Below are 17,998 nucleotides of genomic sequence, written 5' to 3'. Positions count from 1 at the left end.
GTGTGTCGGAAGGCTCCCTGCAGACCTGTCTATCCCGAGTGCTGCTCAGCTAACCGCACCAGACCCTACTCACCCACTAGGGGTTCCCCCAGCCGAGCTGCTCATGAAAAGGGCGCTCAAAACAAGGCTCTCTCTTGTCCACCCTGATCTCCATGATCGCGTGGAGGGCAGGCGGCATCAACAAAGTGCGTACAATGACCGCGCAAATTTGTCACGCGTTATTGAGGTCAACGACCCTGTGTTTGTGCTCAATCATGGACATGGTCCCAAATGGCTCAGTGGCACGGTCACAGCCAAAGAGGGGAGTAGGGTGTTTCAGGTCAAATTGGCCAATGGACTAACGCGCAGAAAACATTTGGACCAAATCAAATTGTGGTTCACTACGAACAACCCCAAGAAGACACCACCAACTTTGACCCTCCAACACACACACACACACAACTGGCAACCGACATCATGGCTGACCACGAGGCCGAACTCACCAGCCCGGCTGCCCGGCTGCCCAGTGAAGAACCGACCAACTCACCCACACCCGCATTTGTACCGAGACGATCGACAAGGGAGCGAAAAGCCCCAGATCGTCTCACCCTGTAAATAAGTGCACTGTTGACTTTACGAGGGAGTGATGTTATGTCTTTAACCCCTTGTAACCTGTATCACACCTGACCACCAGAGGGCCTATCTGTTGGAGCGCCAAGGGATCCCAGCATCCCTTGGGAGCACCGTATATAAGCAGGCCACCCACGATACCAACACTCTGGAGTCTAATTAAAGGAGCTAAGGTCTCACTTACTTATTGCTCACAGTACTCAGTTTTATCCTTTACTATGAACGTATCAACCCAGATAATCTGTTTTTAGTGATGTTGATTGAGGGATAAATATTGGCCCCAGGACACTGGGGAGAACTCCCCCTCTCTGCTTGAGAGGGCTGACGCAGCCTCGGTTTAACGTTTCATCCCAAAGGCGGCCCCTCCGACAGTGCGGCACTCCCTCAGTACTGCCCCTCCGACAGTGCGGGGCTCCCTCAGTACTGCCCCTCCGACAGTGCGGCTCTCCCTCAGTACTGCCCCTCCGACAGTGCACCGCTCCCTCAGTACCGCCCCTCCGACAGTGCGGCACTCCCTCAGTACCGCCCCTCCGACAGTGCGGGGCTCCCTCAGTACTGCACCTCTGACAGTGCGGGGCTCCCTCAGTACTGCCCCTCCGACAGTGCGGGGCTCCCTCAGTACTGCCCCTCCGACAGTGCGGGGCTCCCTCAGTACTGCCCCTCCGACAGTGCGGCGCTCCCTCAGTACCGCCCCTCCGACAGTGTGGCGCTCCCTCAGTACCGCCCCTCCGACAGTGCGGCACTCCCTCAGTACTGCCTCTCCGACAGTGCGGCGCTCCCTCATTATCGCCCCTCCGACAGTGCGGCACTCCCTCAGTACTGCCCCTCCGACAGTGCGGCACTCCCTCAGTACTGCCCCTCTGACAGTGCGGTGCTCCCTCAGTACTGCCCCTCTGACAGTGCGGTGCTCCCTCAGTACTGCCCCTCCGAAAGTGCGGGGTTCCCTCAGTACTGCCCCTCCTACAGCGCAGTGTGGCACTCCCTCAGTACCGCCCCTCCGACAGTGCGGGGCTCCCTCAGTACTGCCCCTCCGACAGTGCGGGGCTCCCTCAGTACTGCCCCTCCAACAGTGCGGCGCTCCCTCAGTACCGCCCCTCCGACAGTGCGGCGCTCCCTCAGTACCGCCCCTCCGACAGTGCGGCACTCCCTCAGTACTGCCTCTCCGACAGTGCGGCGCTCCCTCATTATCGCCCCTCCGACAGTGCGGCACTCCCTCAGTACTGCCCCTCCGACAGTGCGGCGCTCCCTCAGTACCACCCCTCCGACAGTGCGGCACTCCCTCAGTACTGCCTCTCCGACAGTGCGGCGCTCCCTCATTATCGCCCCTCCGACAGTGCGGCACTCCCTCAGTACCACCCCTCCGACAGTGCGGGGCTCCTTCAGTACCGCCCCTCCTACAGTGTAGTGCAGTGCTCCCTCAGTACTGCCCCTCCGACAGCGCAGTGCGGCACTCCCTCAGTACTGCCCCTCCGACAGTGCGGCGCTCCCTCATTATCGCCCCTCCGACAGTGCGGCACTCCCTCAGTACTGCCCCTCCGACAGTGCGGCACTCCCTCATTATCGCCCCTCCGACAGTGCGGCGCTCCCTCAGTACCGCCCCTCCGACAGCGCAGTGCAGTGCTCCCTCAGTACCGCCCCTCCGACAGCGCAGTGCGGCGCTCCCTCAGTACCGCCCCTCCGACAGCGCAGTGCAGTGCTCCCTCAGTACCGCCCCTCCGACAGCGCAGTGCGGTGCTCCCTCAGTACCGCCCCTCCGACAGCGCAGTGCGGTGCTCCCTCAGTACCGCCCCTCCGACAGCGCAGTGCAGTGCTCCCTCAGTACCGCCCCTCCGACAGCGCAGTGCGGTGCTCCCTCAGTACCGCCCCCCCGACAGCGCAGTGCGGTGCTCCCTCAGTACCGCCCCTCCGACAGCGCAGTGCGGTGCTCCCTCAGTACTGCCCACACACAAACACTCATGCACACAAACTATTCTGCTGAAACATCTCGCTCCCGTCCGACACACTCACTCACACGCGCGCAGACGCCTTTGCTGCAAAGTTCACCCGATATTCTAACCACACTCATCGATCAGGAACTGGAGATTGGCTGGGCTGGCTGATGGTCACATAAGATGGGCTGTGGGGTGAAATTGTTTGCTGTAGATTTGGAGGTGACTGTTTTGTCTGTGATACGTGGGGGTGTGGTGAGGGGTGTGGAGAGGTGGGGGGGAGAGGCGGAATTGTTGAATTCACGCCACATCTCTCAGTAAGGAAAAGCAGATAGCTTCAAAGGACAGCAACGGAAAGACGCAAAGGTTCGCATACATTGTCCTGGGGCCAATACTTAGCCCTCAATCAATCAACATAACAAAAGAAACAGGTTATGACATAAGAACATAAGAAATAGGAGCAGGAGTCGGCCATTCGGCCCCTCGAGCCTGCTCCGCCATTTAATACGATCATGGCTGATCCGATCATGGACTCAGCTCCACTTCCCCGCCCGCTCCCCATAACCCTTCACTCCCTTATCGCTCAAAAATCTGTCGATCTCCGCCTTAAATATATTCAATGTCCCAGCCTCCACAGCCCTCTGGGGCAGAGAATTCCACAGATTTACAACCCTCTGAGAGAAGAAATTCCTCCTCATCTCAGTTTTAAATGGGTGGCCCCTTATTCTAAGACCATGCCCCCTAGTTCTAGTCTCCCCCATCAGTGGGAACATCCTCTCTGCATCCACCTTGTCGAGCCCCCTCATAATCTGATACGTTTCGATAAGATCACCTCTCATTCTTCTGAACTCCAATGAGTAGAGGCCCAACCTACTCAACCTTTCCTCATAAGTCAACCCCCTCATCTCCGGAATCAACCGAGTGAACCTTCTCTGAACTGTCTTCAAAGCAAGTATATCCTTTCGTAAATATGGAAACCAAAACTGCACGCAGTACTCCAGGTGTGGCCTCACCAATACCCTGTATAACTGTAGCAAGACTTCCCTGCTTTTATACTCCATCCCCTTTGCAATAAAGGCCAAGATACCATTGGCCTTCCTGATCACTTGCTGTACCTACATACTAACTGGTCATCGCTGTGTGTGGGAGCTTGCTGTGCGCAAATTGTCTGCCGCGTTTCCCACATTGCAACAGTGACTACACTCCAAAAGTACTTCATTGGCTGTAAAGATTGAGACGTCCGGTGGTCAAGAAAGGCGCTATATAAATTTTCTTCTTGAACCTCAAAATGGTCTTCGTCATGTGATGTATCACCATGCAGTCCATTTGGCATGGTAACACTCGCCCTCCTGTATGGCTCAGAGACATGTGTTATGTATGTGAACCGCACTGTGTATAAGACTTACCACTAGAGGGAACACCTTTGGGAGATCTACGGGTCACCCTGTGTACTCTGGTGCAAGCAGGTATAAAAGGCAGGCCACCATATTGCTGCCTCTTTTTGGAGTTATATTAAAGGGACCAAGGTCACACTAGTTTGAGCTTACAGCACAGTCCCGTGGAGTTATTCTGAACATAACAACTGGCGACAAATTACAGATCACGAACTTTCACGTGGAAATGGCTGCCGTTGGTGTTCTTGAAAGATTTGTTGAGAGTGATGATTGGGAAGCCTTCGTTGAGAGCCTCGACCGGTATTTTGTGGCCAACGAATTGGACCATGTACAGTAGACGCCTCAAGTCGCTGGAGAAATACCACCAACGATGTCTCCGCGAGATCCTGCAAATCCCCCGGGAGGACAGACGCACCAACGTTAGCGTCCTCGACCAGGCCAACATCCCCAGCATCGAAGCACTGACCACACTCGACCAGCTCCGCTGGGCAGGGCCACATTGTCCGCATGGTTCCCCCAGACACGAGACTCCCCAAAGCAAGCGCTCTACTCGGAACTCCTTCACGGGCAAACGAGCCAAAGGTGGGCAGAGGAAACGTTACAAGGGACCACCCTCAAAGCCTCCCTGATAAAGTGCAACATCCCCACCGACACCTGGGAGTCCCCGGCCCAAAGACCAGTCCGCCCTAAGTGGAGGGAGTGCATCCGGGAGGGCGCTGAGCACCTCGAGTCTCGTCGCCGAGAGCGTGCAGAAACCAAGCGCAGGCAGCGGAAGGAGCGTGCGGCAAACCAGTCCCACCCTCCCCTTCCCTCAACGTCTATCTGTCCCACCTGTGACAGGGACTGTGGGTCCCGTATTGGACTGTTCAGCCACCTAAGGACTTGTGTTTAGAGTGGAAGCAAGTCTTCCTCGATTCCGAGGGACTGCCTATGATGATGATACAATGTGAGAAAAAGTGCACTTAAACCAATACATTTTAATCTAATACGACACAGTTATGAGTGGATTCTTTAGTTTGTCACAGGCTGTAACCACGACGAGTGTTATACAATTTTTGCTCAAATCACAACCCATGCTTGGGAGGTAGAATCTATAATCCTATGATTTCATAACTTGCAATCGGTTGTAAATTCGCTGTGATCGCCTATAAAGGACATGACGAGGGTTTGAGAACAAAGAATTTAAAAGCAGAATTGTACAATCGGTGATATAAACACATCATTACTGTTTGTCCAACCAGCATTTTAAAGTTTAATGAGAAACTAAGACAGTAGTTTGTCTTATTCATTATAATGGATCCTGCACCTCTCCCTCTAGTGATTCATTTTCATGATCCAGGAATACCGCACTGTTGGAGGGGCAGTACTGAGGGAGTGCCGCACTGTCGGAGGGGCAGTACTGAGGGAGTGCCGCACTGCCGGAGGGGCGGTACTGAGGAAGCACCGCACTGTCGGAGGGGCAGTACTGAGGGAGTGCCGCACTGTCGGAGGGGCGGTACTGAGGGAGTGCCACACTGTCGGAGGGGCGGTACTTAGGGAGTGCCGCACTGTCGGAGGGGCGGTACTGAGGGAGCGGCGTACTGTCGGAGGGGCAGTACTGAGGGAGCCCTGCACTGTCGGAGGGGCAGTACTGAGGGAGTGCTGTACTGCACTGTCGGAGGGGCAGTACTGAGGGAGCCCTGCACTGTCGGAGGGGCCGTACTGAGGGAGTGCTGTACTGCACTGTCGGAGGGGCAGTACTGAGGGAGCCCTGCACTATCGGAGGGGCAGTACTGAGGGAGTGCCGCACTGTCGGAGGGGCAGTACTGAGGGAGCACCGCACTGTCGGAGGGGCAGTACTGAGGGAGCACCGCACTGTCGGAGGGGCGGTACTGAGGAAGTGCTGTACTGCACTGTCGGAGGGGCAGTACTGAGGGAGCACCGCACTGTCGGAGGGACTGTCATTGAACATTCCTCACGTTGCTGTCTGTGGGAGCTTGCTGTGCGCAATTTGGCTGCCGCGTTTCCCACATTACAACAGTGGCTACACTTTTAAAAAGTACGCCGTTGGCTGGAACGCGCTTTGGGCCGTCCGGTGGTGCTGAAAGGCAATGTGGATACACAACATATCGGGCTTGTTACGCAGTTTGAAGTCCATGGGATAAAAGAGACAGTGCAGAAGCGAACGTAGGAACATAAGAAATAGGAACAGGAGTAGGCCATACAGCCCCTCGAGAGTGTTGTGGTGAACGGCTATTTCTGGGACTGGAGGAAGGTATATTGTGGTCTTCCCAAGGGTCAGTATGAGGACCACTGCTTTTCTTGATATAGATTAATGACCTGGGGGTGTGGGGGGTGTAGGGGGCAGGGTACTGGGCAGAATTTTGAAATTTGCAGATGACACAAAACTTGGAAGTATAGCGAACAGTGAGGAGAGAGGGATAGACCTCAGGAAGTCACAGACAGGCTGGTGACATGGGCGGGCAGGTGGCAGATGAAGTTTAACGCAGAAAATTGCGAAGTGATACATTTTGGTTTGAAGGTCGAGGAGAGACAATATAAACCAAAGGGTACACTCCTAAAGGGGGTGCATGAACAGAGAGACCTGGGGGTATATGTGCACAGATCGTTGAAGGTGGCAGGGCAGGTTGAGAAAGCGGTTAAAAAAAAGCTTACGGGAATCCTGGGCTTCATAACGAGAGGCGTGGATTACAAACGGTGACAGATTAGGAAAAGGGGAGGTGCAACGAGACCTGGGTGTCATGGTACATCAGTCATTGAAAGTTGGCATGCAGGTACAGCAGGCGGTGAAGAAGGCAAATGGTATGTTGGCCTTCATAGCGAGAGGATTTGAGTATAGGAGCAGGGAGGTCTTACTGCAATTGTACAGGGTCTTGGTGAGACCACACCTGGAATATTGTCATGTATCTCACACTACTGTACACAACTGTATCTTACCATGCTATACATGACAGTAATCAGATATGACCTGTAACCACCAGCATACCTTACCACCAGGGGTGCACTTGCAGGAGACACTGGATACCTGTCCCAGACAGGTATATAAGGACAGGTCTCAGGCAAGTGTGGCATTCGAGAGCTGTGTAATAAAGGTGCCAGTCCTGAGTGACCTTGACTTCACCATGTGCCTCGTGTGAATCTGTACTGAGGGGACAGGACTTTACAAATATTGTGTTCAGTTTTGGTGTCCTAATCTGAGGAAGGACGTTCTTGCTATTGAGGGAGTGCAGCGAAGGTTCACCAGACTGATTCCCGGGATGGCAGGACTGACATATGAAGAAAGAGTGGATCGACTAGGCTTATATTCACTGGAATTTAGAAGAATGAGAGGGGATCTCATCGAAGCATATAAAATTCTGACGGGACTGGACAGGTTAGATGCGGGAAGAATGTTCCCGATGTTGGGGAAGTCCAGAACCAGGGGTCACAGTCTAAGGATAAGGGGTAAGCCATTTAGGACCGAGATGAGGAGAAACTTCTTCACTCAGAGAGTGGTGAACCTGTGGAATTCTCTACCACAGAAAGTTGTTGGGGCCAGTTCGTTGGATATATTCAAAAGGGAGTTAGATGTGGCCCTTACGGCTAAAGGGATCAGGGGGTATGGAGAGAAAGCAGGAATGGGGTACTGAAGTTGCATGATCAGCCATGATCATATTGAATGGTGGTGCAGGCTCGAAGGGCCGAATGGCCTACTCCTGCACCTATTTTCTATGCTCATGGACTCAGCTCCACTTCCCCATAACCCTTCACTCCCTTATTGCTCAAAAATCTGTCAATCTCCGCCTTAAATATATTCAATGTCCCAGCCTCCACAGCTCTCTGGGGCAGAGAATTCCACAGATTTACAACCCTCTGAGAGAAGAAATTTTTCACTACATTAAAGGCGCTACGTAAATCGAAGATGCCTGCTGTTGTACCATTCTAAGCTCAATGCAATTTCTTGCCGGGTTATCGCTCACAACATGTTCAGTCCTGCGAAGTGTTGTGTGGTCAGGATGCTGACTCAAACCTCCCCCTCTCTCTCTCTCTCTCTCTCTCGCTCGCTCTGTGTATAAACACTTCTCCAGGGTTCGCTCGTCAGTCTGGCCACCGAACCTGTCCGCTTCGTTATATCTCGCCCTCTCGATTCTGCTCCCCACCGTCGTGAGTTCCAGGCAAGCGGGCAAGGCTGGCGATGGCCGCGGGCAGTCCTGGGCTGCGGGCAAGGAGCTGAAGGCTGGCGGAGCGGAGCGAGAGGGGGAGGGCGGAGAGGCTGGACCAGGAGGATGGGATGGAGGTCCGGGGAGAATCTGGTCTGCCACCCAGCCGGCTCACTGCAGGTAAACTCCAACCGGGAGGGAGCGAGAGAGAGGGAGAGAGGGAGAGAGGGAGAGAGAGACAGAGAGAGAGAGAGAGACAGAGAGGGAGGGAGACAGAGAGGGAGGGAGAGAGAGAGACAGAGAGAGAGAGGGAGAGTGTGAGAGAGAGAGAGGGAGAGTGTGAGAGAGAGAGAGGGGGAGAGTGAGAGAGAGAGAGACAGAGACAGAGAGGGAGACACAGAGAGAGAGAGAGAGACAGAGAGGGAGGGAGACAGAGAGAGGGAGAGACAGAGAGAGAGACAGAGAGAGAGAGAGACAGAGAGAGAGAGAGACAGAGAGGGAGGGAGTGGGAGAGACAGAGAGAGAGAGGGAGAGTGTGAGAGAGAGAGAGGGGGAGAGTGAGAGAGAGAGAGACAGAGACAGAGAGGGAGACACAGAGAAAGAGAGATAGAGATAGAGAGAGAGGGAGTGAGAGAGGGAGTGAGAGAGAGAGCGAGAGAGAGTGAGAGAGTGAGAGAGGGAGAGAGAGGGAGAGGGAGAGAGAGGGAGAGAGAGAGGGAGTGAGAGAGCGAGGGAGAGAGAGAGAGAGAGAGAGAGAGAGGGGGAGAGTGAGAGAGAAAGAGACAGAGACAGAGAGGGAGACAGAGAGAGAGAGAGAGAGACAGAGAGTGAGAGTGAGAGAGAGAGGGAGCGAGGGAGAGGGAGTCAGAGAGAGAGAGAGTGAGAGAGAGAGAGGGAGAGAGAGAGAGAGAGAGAGAGTGAGAGAGAGAGTGAGACAGAGAGTGAGAGTGAGAGAGAGAGGGAGCGAGGGAGAGGGAGTCAGAGAGAGCGAGAGAGAGTGAGAGAGAAAGAGGGAGAGAGAGAGAGAGAGAGAGAGGGAGTCAGACAGAGAGAGAGACAGAGAGTGAGAGTGAGAGTGTCAGTGAGAGGGAGAGGGAGAGGGAGAGGGAGAGGGAGAGAGTGAGAGCGAGTGCGAGAGTGAGAGAGAGAGAGAGTGACAGCGAGAGAGAGAGAGACAGAGAGAGTGAGTGAGAGAGTGAGAGAGAGAGTGTGAGAGAGAGAGTGTCAGTGAGAGTGAGAGGGAGAGGGAGAGGGAGAGGGAGAGAGTGAGAGCGAGAGAGAGACAGAGAGAGTGAGTGCGAGAGTGAGAGAGAGAGAGTGACAGCGAGAGAGAGAGACAGAGAGAGTGAGTGAGAGAGTGAGTGAGAGAGAGAGTGTGAGAGAGAGAGAGAAAGAGAAAGAGAATGAGCATGAGAAAGAGAGAAAGAGAGAATGAGAGAAAGAGAGAGTAAAAGAGAGAGAAAGAGTGGGAGTGAAAGAGAGAGAGAAAGAATGATACAACAACAATGTGTATTTATATAGCGCCTTTAACGTAGTGAAACGTCCCAAGGCGTTCACAGGAGCGTTACGCGATAAGATTTGACACTGAGCCGCATAAGTAGAAATTAGGGACAGGTGACCAAAAGCTGGGTCAGAGAGGTCGGTTTTAAGGAGCGTCTGGAAGGAGGGAGAGAGAGGTAGAGAGGTTTAGGGAGGGAGTTCCAGAGCTTGGGGCCCAGGCAACAGAAGGCACGGCCAACGATGGTGGAGCGATTATAATCAGGGATGGTCAGGAGGGCAGAGTTAGAGGAGTGCAGAGATCTCGGGGGGTTGTGGGGCTGGAGGTGTTTACAGAGATAGGGAGGGGTGTAGGGGCTGGAGGGTGTTACAGAGATAGGGAGGGGTGTAGGGGCTGGAGGGGGTTACAGAGATAGGGAGGGGTGTAAGGGGCTGGAGGAGGTTACAGAGATAGGGAGGGGTGTAGGGGGCTGGAGGAGGTTACAGAGATAGGGAGGGGTGTAGGGGCTGGAGGAGGTTACAGAGATAGGGAGGGGTGTAGGGGCTGGAGGAGGTTACAGAGATAGGGAGGGGTGTAGGGGCTGGAGGAGGTTACAGAGATAGGGAGGGGTGTAGGGGGCTGGAGGAGGTTACAGAGATAGGGATGGGTGTGGAGTGGGGGGGGTTACAGAGATAGGGAGGGGTGTGGAGTGGGGGGGGTGGTGGAGCCATGAATCTTTACCCGATCTTTGAGTCACCACCACAAACTGTGGCTCACAAGACTGAATACGGCCTGATATTTTCTTGTTTTTTGTCAGGATCGGCTTCGAAAACAAGCTCTCAGTCTCCGAGCAATGGGGCCTGGGAAAGCTCTTTGTGACTGGCTTGGGGTTAACCTCAAAAGACTGTCTGAATGAACGAGTGTGCGGAGGGCAGGCGTGTTTACAGGGTGCTCGGTGAGAGAGGAACCATCACCGAGGGCTCGCTTCTCTTGACACATCGTATTATGCGGCCCGGGGAGCTGGAAGAACAGCAGTGACCCTGTGTCCTGGCAATTTTCCGCATCAAAGACGCCATTGTCCGCAGGTTTCGCTTCCACCCCCTGACACTGAAGGAGCCAGACAGTATCATGCAGTACAGAGACAAGCCAGCAAAGGTTCCTGGTTCCAATCCCAGCTCGGTGGTGAATCGGGCTCACCAATAGGGGGCGCTACAGTTGGCTCACCAATAGGGGGCGCTACAATGAGCTCACCAATAGGGGGCGCCACAGTTGGCTCACCAATAGGGGGCGCTACAGTTGGCTCACCAATAGGGGGCGCTGCAATGGGCTCACCAATAGGGGCCGCTACAATGAGCTCACCAATAGGGGGCGCCACAGTTGGCTCACCAATAGGGGCCGCTACAGTTGGCTCACCAATAGGGGGCGCTACAATGAGCTCACCAATAGGGGGCGCCACAGTTGGCTCACCAATAGGGGCCGCTACAGTTGGCTCACCAATAGGGGGCGCTACAATGAGCTCACCAATAGGGGGCGCCACAGTTGGCTCATCAATAGGGGGCGCTACAGTTGACTCATCAATAGGGGGTGCTACAAAGGATTCACCAATAGGAGGGGGCACTACAATGGGCTCACCAATAGGGGGCGCTACAGTTGACTCATCAATAGGGGGCGCTATGAAAGATTCACCAATAGGGGGCGCTACAATGGGCTCTCCAATGGGGGCACGACAGTTGGATGATCAGTAGGGGTCCTTATGATTGGAGGACCAGTAGGAAGCCATACTATTGGACAATCAGTTGGGGGCCGATATGATTGGAAGACCAGTCGCAAGTCCTACTATTGGACAATCAGTAGGGGTCCCTGAGATTGGTGGACCAGTAGGAAGCCCTATTATTAGACAATCAGACGGGGGCCAATATGATTGGATGCTCAACCACAACAACAACAACGTGTATTTATATAGCGCCTTTAACGTAGTGAAACGTCCCAAGGCGTTCACAGGAGGATTATGTGACAAATGTTTGACACCGAGCCACATAACTAGAAATTAGGACAGGTGACCAAAAGCTGGGTCAAAGAGGGAGGTTTTAAGAAGCGTCTTGAAGGAGGAGAGACAGGCGGAGAGGCTTAGAGAGGGAGTTCCAGAGCTTGGGGCCCAGGCAACAGAAGGCACAGCCACCGATGGTGGAGCGATTATAATCAGGGATGGTCAAGAGGGCAGAATTAGAGGAGTGCAGACATCTCGGAGAGTTGTGGGGGCTGCAGGAGGTTACAGAGATAGGGAGGCGTGTACGGGCTGGAGGAGATTATAGAGATAGGGAGGGGTGTAGGGGCTGGAGGAGGTTACAGAGATAGGGAGGGGGCGAGGAGGCCAGGGAGAGATTTGTAAACAAGGATGAGAATTTTGAAATCGAGGCGTTGTTTAACCGGGAGCCAATGTAGGTCAGTGAGTACAGCGGGTGATGGGTGAGCGGGACTCGGTGCGAGTTAGGACACGGGGGCAGCGAGCACAGTGGGTTATGGGTGAGTGGGACTCGGTGCGAGTTAGGACACGGGGTCAGCGAGCACAGGGGGTGATGGGTGAGTGGGACTCGGTGCGAGTTAGGACACTGGGGCAGCCGAGTTTTGGATCACCTCTAGTTTACGAAGGGTAGAATGTGGGAGGCCAGCCAGGAGTGTGTTGGAATCGTCAAGTCTAGAGGTAACGGGGGCATGGATGAGGGTTTCAGCAGCGGATGAGCTGAGGCAGGGGGCGGAGACGGGCGATGTTACGGAGGTGGAAATAGGCGGGTTTAGTTATGCCGTTCAGTAGGAAGCCCTACGATTGGTCCAGTATTTCGGGGGCATGTTGTGTGACATGTGAATGTATTTATTGTCATGTGATGTGGATTTCCCACCCAATCAGAGCAAAGACCCCCACTCCCCGCCATAGAAGTGCTGACATCTCTCCAACACTCCAGGACAGAAGAGACATAGCTCAGTGTTTGATACACGTCCTCTCTCTCATCTCTGGCCTCTTCCCCTCTCTCTCTCACTTGTTTCCTGTCTCTCTGGTCAATGTTCCATAATTCCAAATCCTCATTCCTGCATGCTCTTAAAGGGCTACGGGGAGAGAGTGGGGCAGTGGGATTAGTTTGGGATTGATACAGGGCCACGGGGAGAGAGTGGGGCAGTGGGATTAGTTTGGGGATTGATACAGGGCTACGGGGAGAGAGTGGGGCAGTGGGATTAGTCTGGGGATTGATACAGGGCTACGGGAAGAGAGCGGGTCAGTGGGATTAGTTTGGGGATTGATACAGGGCTACGGGGAGAGAGCGGGGCAGTGGGATTAGTTTGGGGATTGATACAGGGCTACGGGGAGAGAGCGGGGCAGTGGGATTAGTTTGGGATTGATACAGGGCTACGGGGAGAGAGCGGGGCAGTGGGATTAGTTTGGGGATTGATACAGGGCTATGGGGAGAGAGCGGGGCAGTGGGATTAGTTTGGGGATTGATACAGGGCTATGGGGAGGGAGCGGGGCAGTGGGATTAGTTTGGGATTGATACAGGGCTATGGGGAGAAAGCAGGGCAGTGGGATTAGTTTGGGGATTGATACAGGGCTATGGAGAGATAGCGGGCAGTGGGATTAGTTGGGGATTGATACAGGGCTATGGGGAGGGAGCAGGGCAGTGGGATTAGTTGGGGATTGATACAGGGCTATGGGGAGGGAGCAGGGCAGTGGGATTAGTTGGGGATTGATACAGGGCTATGGGGAGGGAGCAGGGCAGTGGGATTAGTTTGGGGATTGATACAGGGCTATGGGGAGAGAGCGGGGCAGTGGGATTAGTTTGGGATTGATACAGGACTATGGGGAGAGAGCGGGGCAGTGGAATTAGTTTGGGGATTGATACAGGGCTATGGGGAGAGAGCGGGGCAGTGGGATTAGTTTGGGGATTGATACAGGACTATGGGGAGAGAGCGGGGCAGTGGGATTAGTTTGGGGATTGATACAGGGCTATGGGGAGAGAGCGGGGCAGTGGGATTAGGTTTGGGATTGATACAGGACTGTGGGGAGAGAGCGGGGCAGTGGGATTAGGTTTGGGATTGATACAGGACTATGGGGAGAGAGCGGGGCAGTGGGATTAGTTTTGGGATTGATACAGGGAGAGAGTGGGATAGCAGGTAAATTAATAAAAATTGTCCTGTCACAAACTAATTTCCCTGCACTCTTTCAGATGCAAAGCCTCCTACCCCCAATGTGTTCATAAGAACATAAGAAATAGGAGCAGGAGTCTGCCTTTTGGCCCCTCGAGCCTGCTCCGCCATTTAATACGACCATGGCTGATCCGATCATGGACTCAGCTCCACTTCCCTGCCTGTTCCCCATAACCCTTCACTCCCTTATCGCTCAAAAATCTGTCTATCTCCGCCTTAAATATATTCAATGTCCCAGCCTCCACAGCTCTCTGGGGCAGAGAATTCCACAGATTTACAACCCTCTGAGAGAAGAAATTCCTCCTCATCTCAGTTTTAAATGGGCGGCCCCTTATTCTAAGACCATGCCCCCTAGTTCTAGTCTCCCCCATCAGTGGAAACATCCTCTCTGCATCCACCTTGTCGAGCCCCCTCATAATCTGATACGTTTCCATAAGATCACCTCTCATTCTTCTGAACTCCAATGAGTAGAGGCCCAACCTCCTCAACCTTTCCTCATAAGTCAACCCCCTCATCTCCGGAATCAACCGAGTGAACCTTCTCTGAACTGCCTCCAAAGCAAGTCTATCCTTTCGTAAATACGGAAACCAAAACTGCACGCAGTACTCCAGGTGTGGCCTCACCAATACCCTGTATAACTGGAGCAAGACTTTCCTGCTTTTATACTCCATCCCCCTTTGCAATAAAGGCCAACATTCCTGATCCACTTCCTGTTCAGTTTGTATTTAATAATTTTCTGGGCTTGAAGTCGTAACAGTGTTCACACTGCGCCAAGCTCCCACCGGAATCTCCGCTCTCGAACACACTGCTGACAACACAGGGCTGCAGAGTGAATTCAGAGCTTCAGTCCATTGTGGGGGCGGGCTTACCCATGGACCTGACAGGGGACTCACCCGGTTGATACACATCATAACCAGTTTGTGACGGGGCCTCGGCTTAATGTCTCATCCAAAAGACGGCCCCTCCGACAGTACGGCGCTCCCTCAGTACCGCCCCTCCGACAGTGCGGCGCTCCCTCAGTACTGCCCCTCCAACAGTGCCGCGCTCCCTCAGTACTGCCCCTCCGACAGTGCGGCGCTCCCTCAGTACTGCCCCTCCGACAGTGCGGTGCTCCCTCAGTACTGCCCCTCCGACAGTGCGGCGCTCCCTCAGTACTGCCCTTCCGACAGTGCGGCACTCCCTCAGTACCGCCCCTCTGACAGTGCAGCGCTCCCTCAGTACTGCACCTCCGACAGTGCGGCGCTCCCTCAGTACTGCCCCTCCGACAGTGCGGCGCTCCCTCAGTACTGCCCCTCCGACAGTGCGGCGTCCCTCAGTACTGCCCCTCCGACAGTGCGGCACTCCCTCAGTACTGCCCCTCCGACAGTGCGGCGCTCCCTCAGTACTGCCCCTACGACAGTGCGGCACTCCCTCAGTACTGCCCCTCCGACAGTGCGGCACTCCCTCAGTACCGCCCCTCCGACAGTGCGGCGCTCCCTCAGTACTGCCCCTCCAACAGTGCCGCGCTCCCTCAGTACTGCCCCTCCGACAGTGCGGCGCTCCCTCAGTACTGCCCCTCCGACAGTGCGGTGCTCCCTCAGTACTGCCCCTCCGACAGTGCGGCGCTCCCTCAGTACTGCCCCTCCGACAGTACGGCGCTCCCGCAGTACTGCCCCTCCGACAGCGCAGTACGGCGCTCCCTCAGTACTGCCCCTCTGACAGTGCGGCGCTCCCTCAGTACTGCCCCTCCGACAGCGCAGTACGGCGCTCCCTCAGTAGTGCCCCTCTGACAGCGCGGCGCTCCCTCAGTACTGCCCCTCCGACAGCGCAGTGCGGTGCTCCCTCAGTACTGCCCCTCCGACAGCGCAGTACAGCGCTCCCTCGGTACTGGCACTGAGTGGTGTCGGCCCGGATTATGGGACTCGAGTTCTCTTGGAGTGGGGGCTTGAGCCCACAAACCTGTGACTGAGAGGCGAGAGGGCGACCCACAGATGGGGCAAGAGCGGGGGCGAGGGGGAATGGGACTAATTGTAAAGCTCTCTCCTCGAGCCAGCACATGCTCGACGGGCGGAATGAGCTCATTCTGTGCTGCGAGATTGCCAGATGTGATGAACTGACCCCTGGCTGTTACCCCATTCGCAGGTCTCACTGAGGGAGGCTGTCTTCGTGAAGAAGAAAGTATGAAGACGGAAATCTTCAACCCCATTGAAGAGGCTGATCACTACCAGCTCACTGACACGGGAACCTACGCCCAGTCGACGGAGTCCGTTGTACAGTACAAGAGGCCATTTCTGGACAAGCATGGACAAGGTATTACATCGCTGTTCTTCAATATGTCAGACATCCAGCTCTGGAAGGGTAGAAATTTTCCCCAATCGAATATCGGGGAAGACCGAAGCCATTGTTCTTGGTCCCCGCCACAAACTCCGTTCCCCAGCCCCCGACTCCCTCCCTCTCCCCAACTCCTGTCTGAGGCTGAACCAGACTGTTCGCCACCTCGGTGTTATATCTGACCCTGAAATGAGCTTCCGGCCACATATCCCGCAGCATAACTCACACCGCCTGTTTCCACCCTCCATAACATCGCCCGTCTCCGCCCCCTGCCTCAGCTCATCCGCTGCTGAAACCCTCATCCGTGCCCCCGTTACCTCCAGACCTGACTATTCCAACGCACTCCTGGCCAGCCTCCCACATTCTACCCGACGTAAACTAGAGGTGATCCAAAACTCGGCTGCCCCCGTGTCCTAACTCGCACCGAGTCCCACTCACCCATCACCCCCTGTGCTCACTGACCCCGTGTCCTAACTCGCATCGAGTCCCACTCACCCATCACCCCCTGTGCTCACTGACCCCGTGTCCTAACTCGCACCGAGTCCCGCTCACCCATCACCCCCTGCGCTCACTGACCCCGTGTCCTAACTCACACCGAGTCCCACTCACCCATCACCCCCTGTGCTCACTGACCCCGTGTCCTAACTCGCACCCAGTCCCGCTCACCCATCACCCCCTGTGCTCACTGACCCCGTGTCCTAACTCGCACCGAGTCCCGCTCACCCATCACCCCCTGTGCTCGCTGACCCCGTGTCCTAACTCGCACCCAGTCCCACTCACCCATCACCCCCTGTGCTCGCTGACCCCGTGTCCTAACTCGCACCGAGTCCCACTCACCCATCACCCCCTGTGCTCGCTGACCCCGTGTCCTAACTCGCACCCAGTCCCACTCACCCATCACCCCCTGTGCTCGTTGACCCCGTGTCCTAACTCGCACCGAGTCCCACTCACCCATCACCCCCTGTGCTCGCTGACCTACATTGGCTCCCGGTTAAGCAACGCCTCGATTTCAAAATTCTCATCCTTGTTTACCAATCCCTCCATGGCCTCCTCGCTCCCTCCCTATCTCTGTAACCTCCGCCAGCTCCTACTCCGCTCCCTATCTCTGTAACCTCCTCCAGCCCCTACACTCCTCCCTATCTCTGTAACCCCTTCCAGCCCTACATCCCTCCCTATCTCTGTAACCTCCTCCAGCCCCTACACCCCTCCCTATCTCTGTAACCTCCAGCCCCTACACCCCTCCCTATCTCTATAACCTCCTCTATCACCTACACCCCTTCCGATCTCTGTAACCTCCTAAATCCCCTACACCCCTCCCTATCTCTGTTAACTCCTCCAGCCCCTGAAACCCTCCCTATCTCTGTAACCTCCTTCAGCCCCTACACCCCTCCCTATCTCTGTAACCTCCTCCAGCCTCTACACCCCTCCCTATCTCTGTAACCCCCTCCAGCCCCTACACCCCTCCCTATCTCTGTAACCCCCTCCAGACCCTACACCCCTCCCTATCTCTGTAACCCCCTCCAGCCCCTACATCTTCCCTATCTCTGTAACCCCCTAAAGCCCCTATATCCCTCCCTATCTCTGTAACCTCCTCCAGCCCCTATTTCCCTCCCTATCTCTGTAACCCCCTCCAGCCCCACAACCCCCCGAGATGTCTGCACTCCTCAAATTCTGCCCTCCTGACCATCCCTGATTATAATCGCTCCACCATCGGTGGCCGTGCCTTCTGTTGCCTGGGCCCCAAGCTCTGGAGGCAGTGATGGAGTTCGTCATCAATGTCTGTCCAGTAATGGTGACCAGTTTCAGATAGATGCTGGGGAGAGGGATGGAGTCAATGGCTAGGGAACCTGGTTTGAATCACCACCAGGGCTGGATAAACCCATCGGCTCTCCATCTCAGGCCCTCACATTTGATCGGCCCTCGACTTTAGGCCCTAATTGTTTTCTC

The 17,998-nt window shown here is 55.1% G+C and overlaps 1 protein-coding gene across 1 annotated transcript in view; it reads left to right on the top strand.

The window, feature by feature from the left end:
• LOC139240888 (zinc finger E-box-binding homeobox 2-like) overlaps positions 1-17,998 on the top strand; it is a 127,570-nt gene that overhangs the window by 77,960 nt on the left and 31,612 nt on the right. The window contains exon 2 of the mRNA XM_070869392.1: positions 15,863-16,030. Within this exon, the coding sequence (XP_070725493.1) occupies positions 15,863-16,030 (168 nt within the window). The remainder of the gene's footprint in view (positions 1-15,862; positions 16,031-17,998) is intronic.

Source organism: Pristiophorus japonicus, chromosome X, assembly GCF_044704955.1.
Source record: "Pristiophorus japonicus isolate sPriJap1 chromosome X, sPriJap1.hap1, whole genome shotgun sequence".
NCBI lineage: Eukaryota > Metazoa > Chordata > Chondrichthyes > Pristiophoridae > Pristiophorus > Pristiophorus japonicus.
This window is presented reverse-complemented; position numbering and strand designations above follow the sequence as displayed.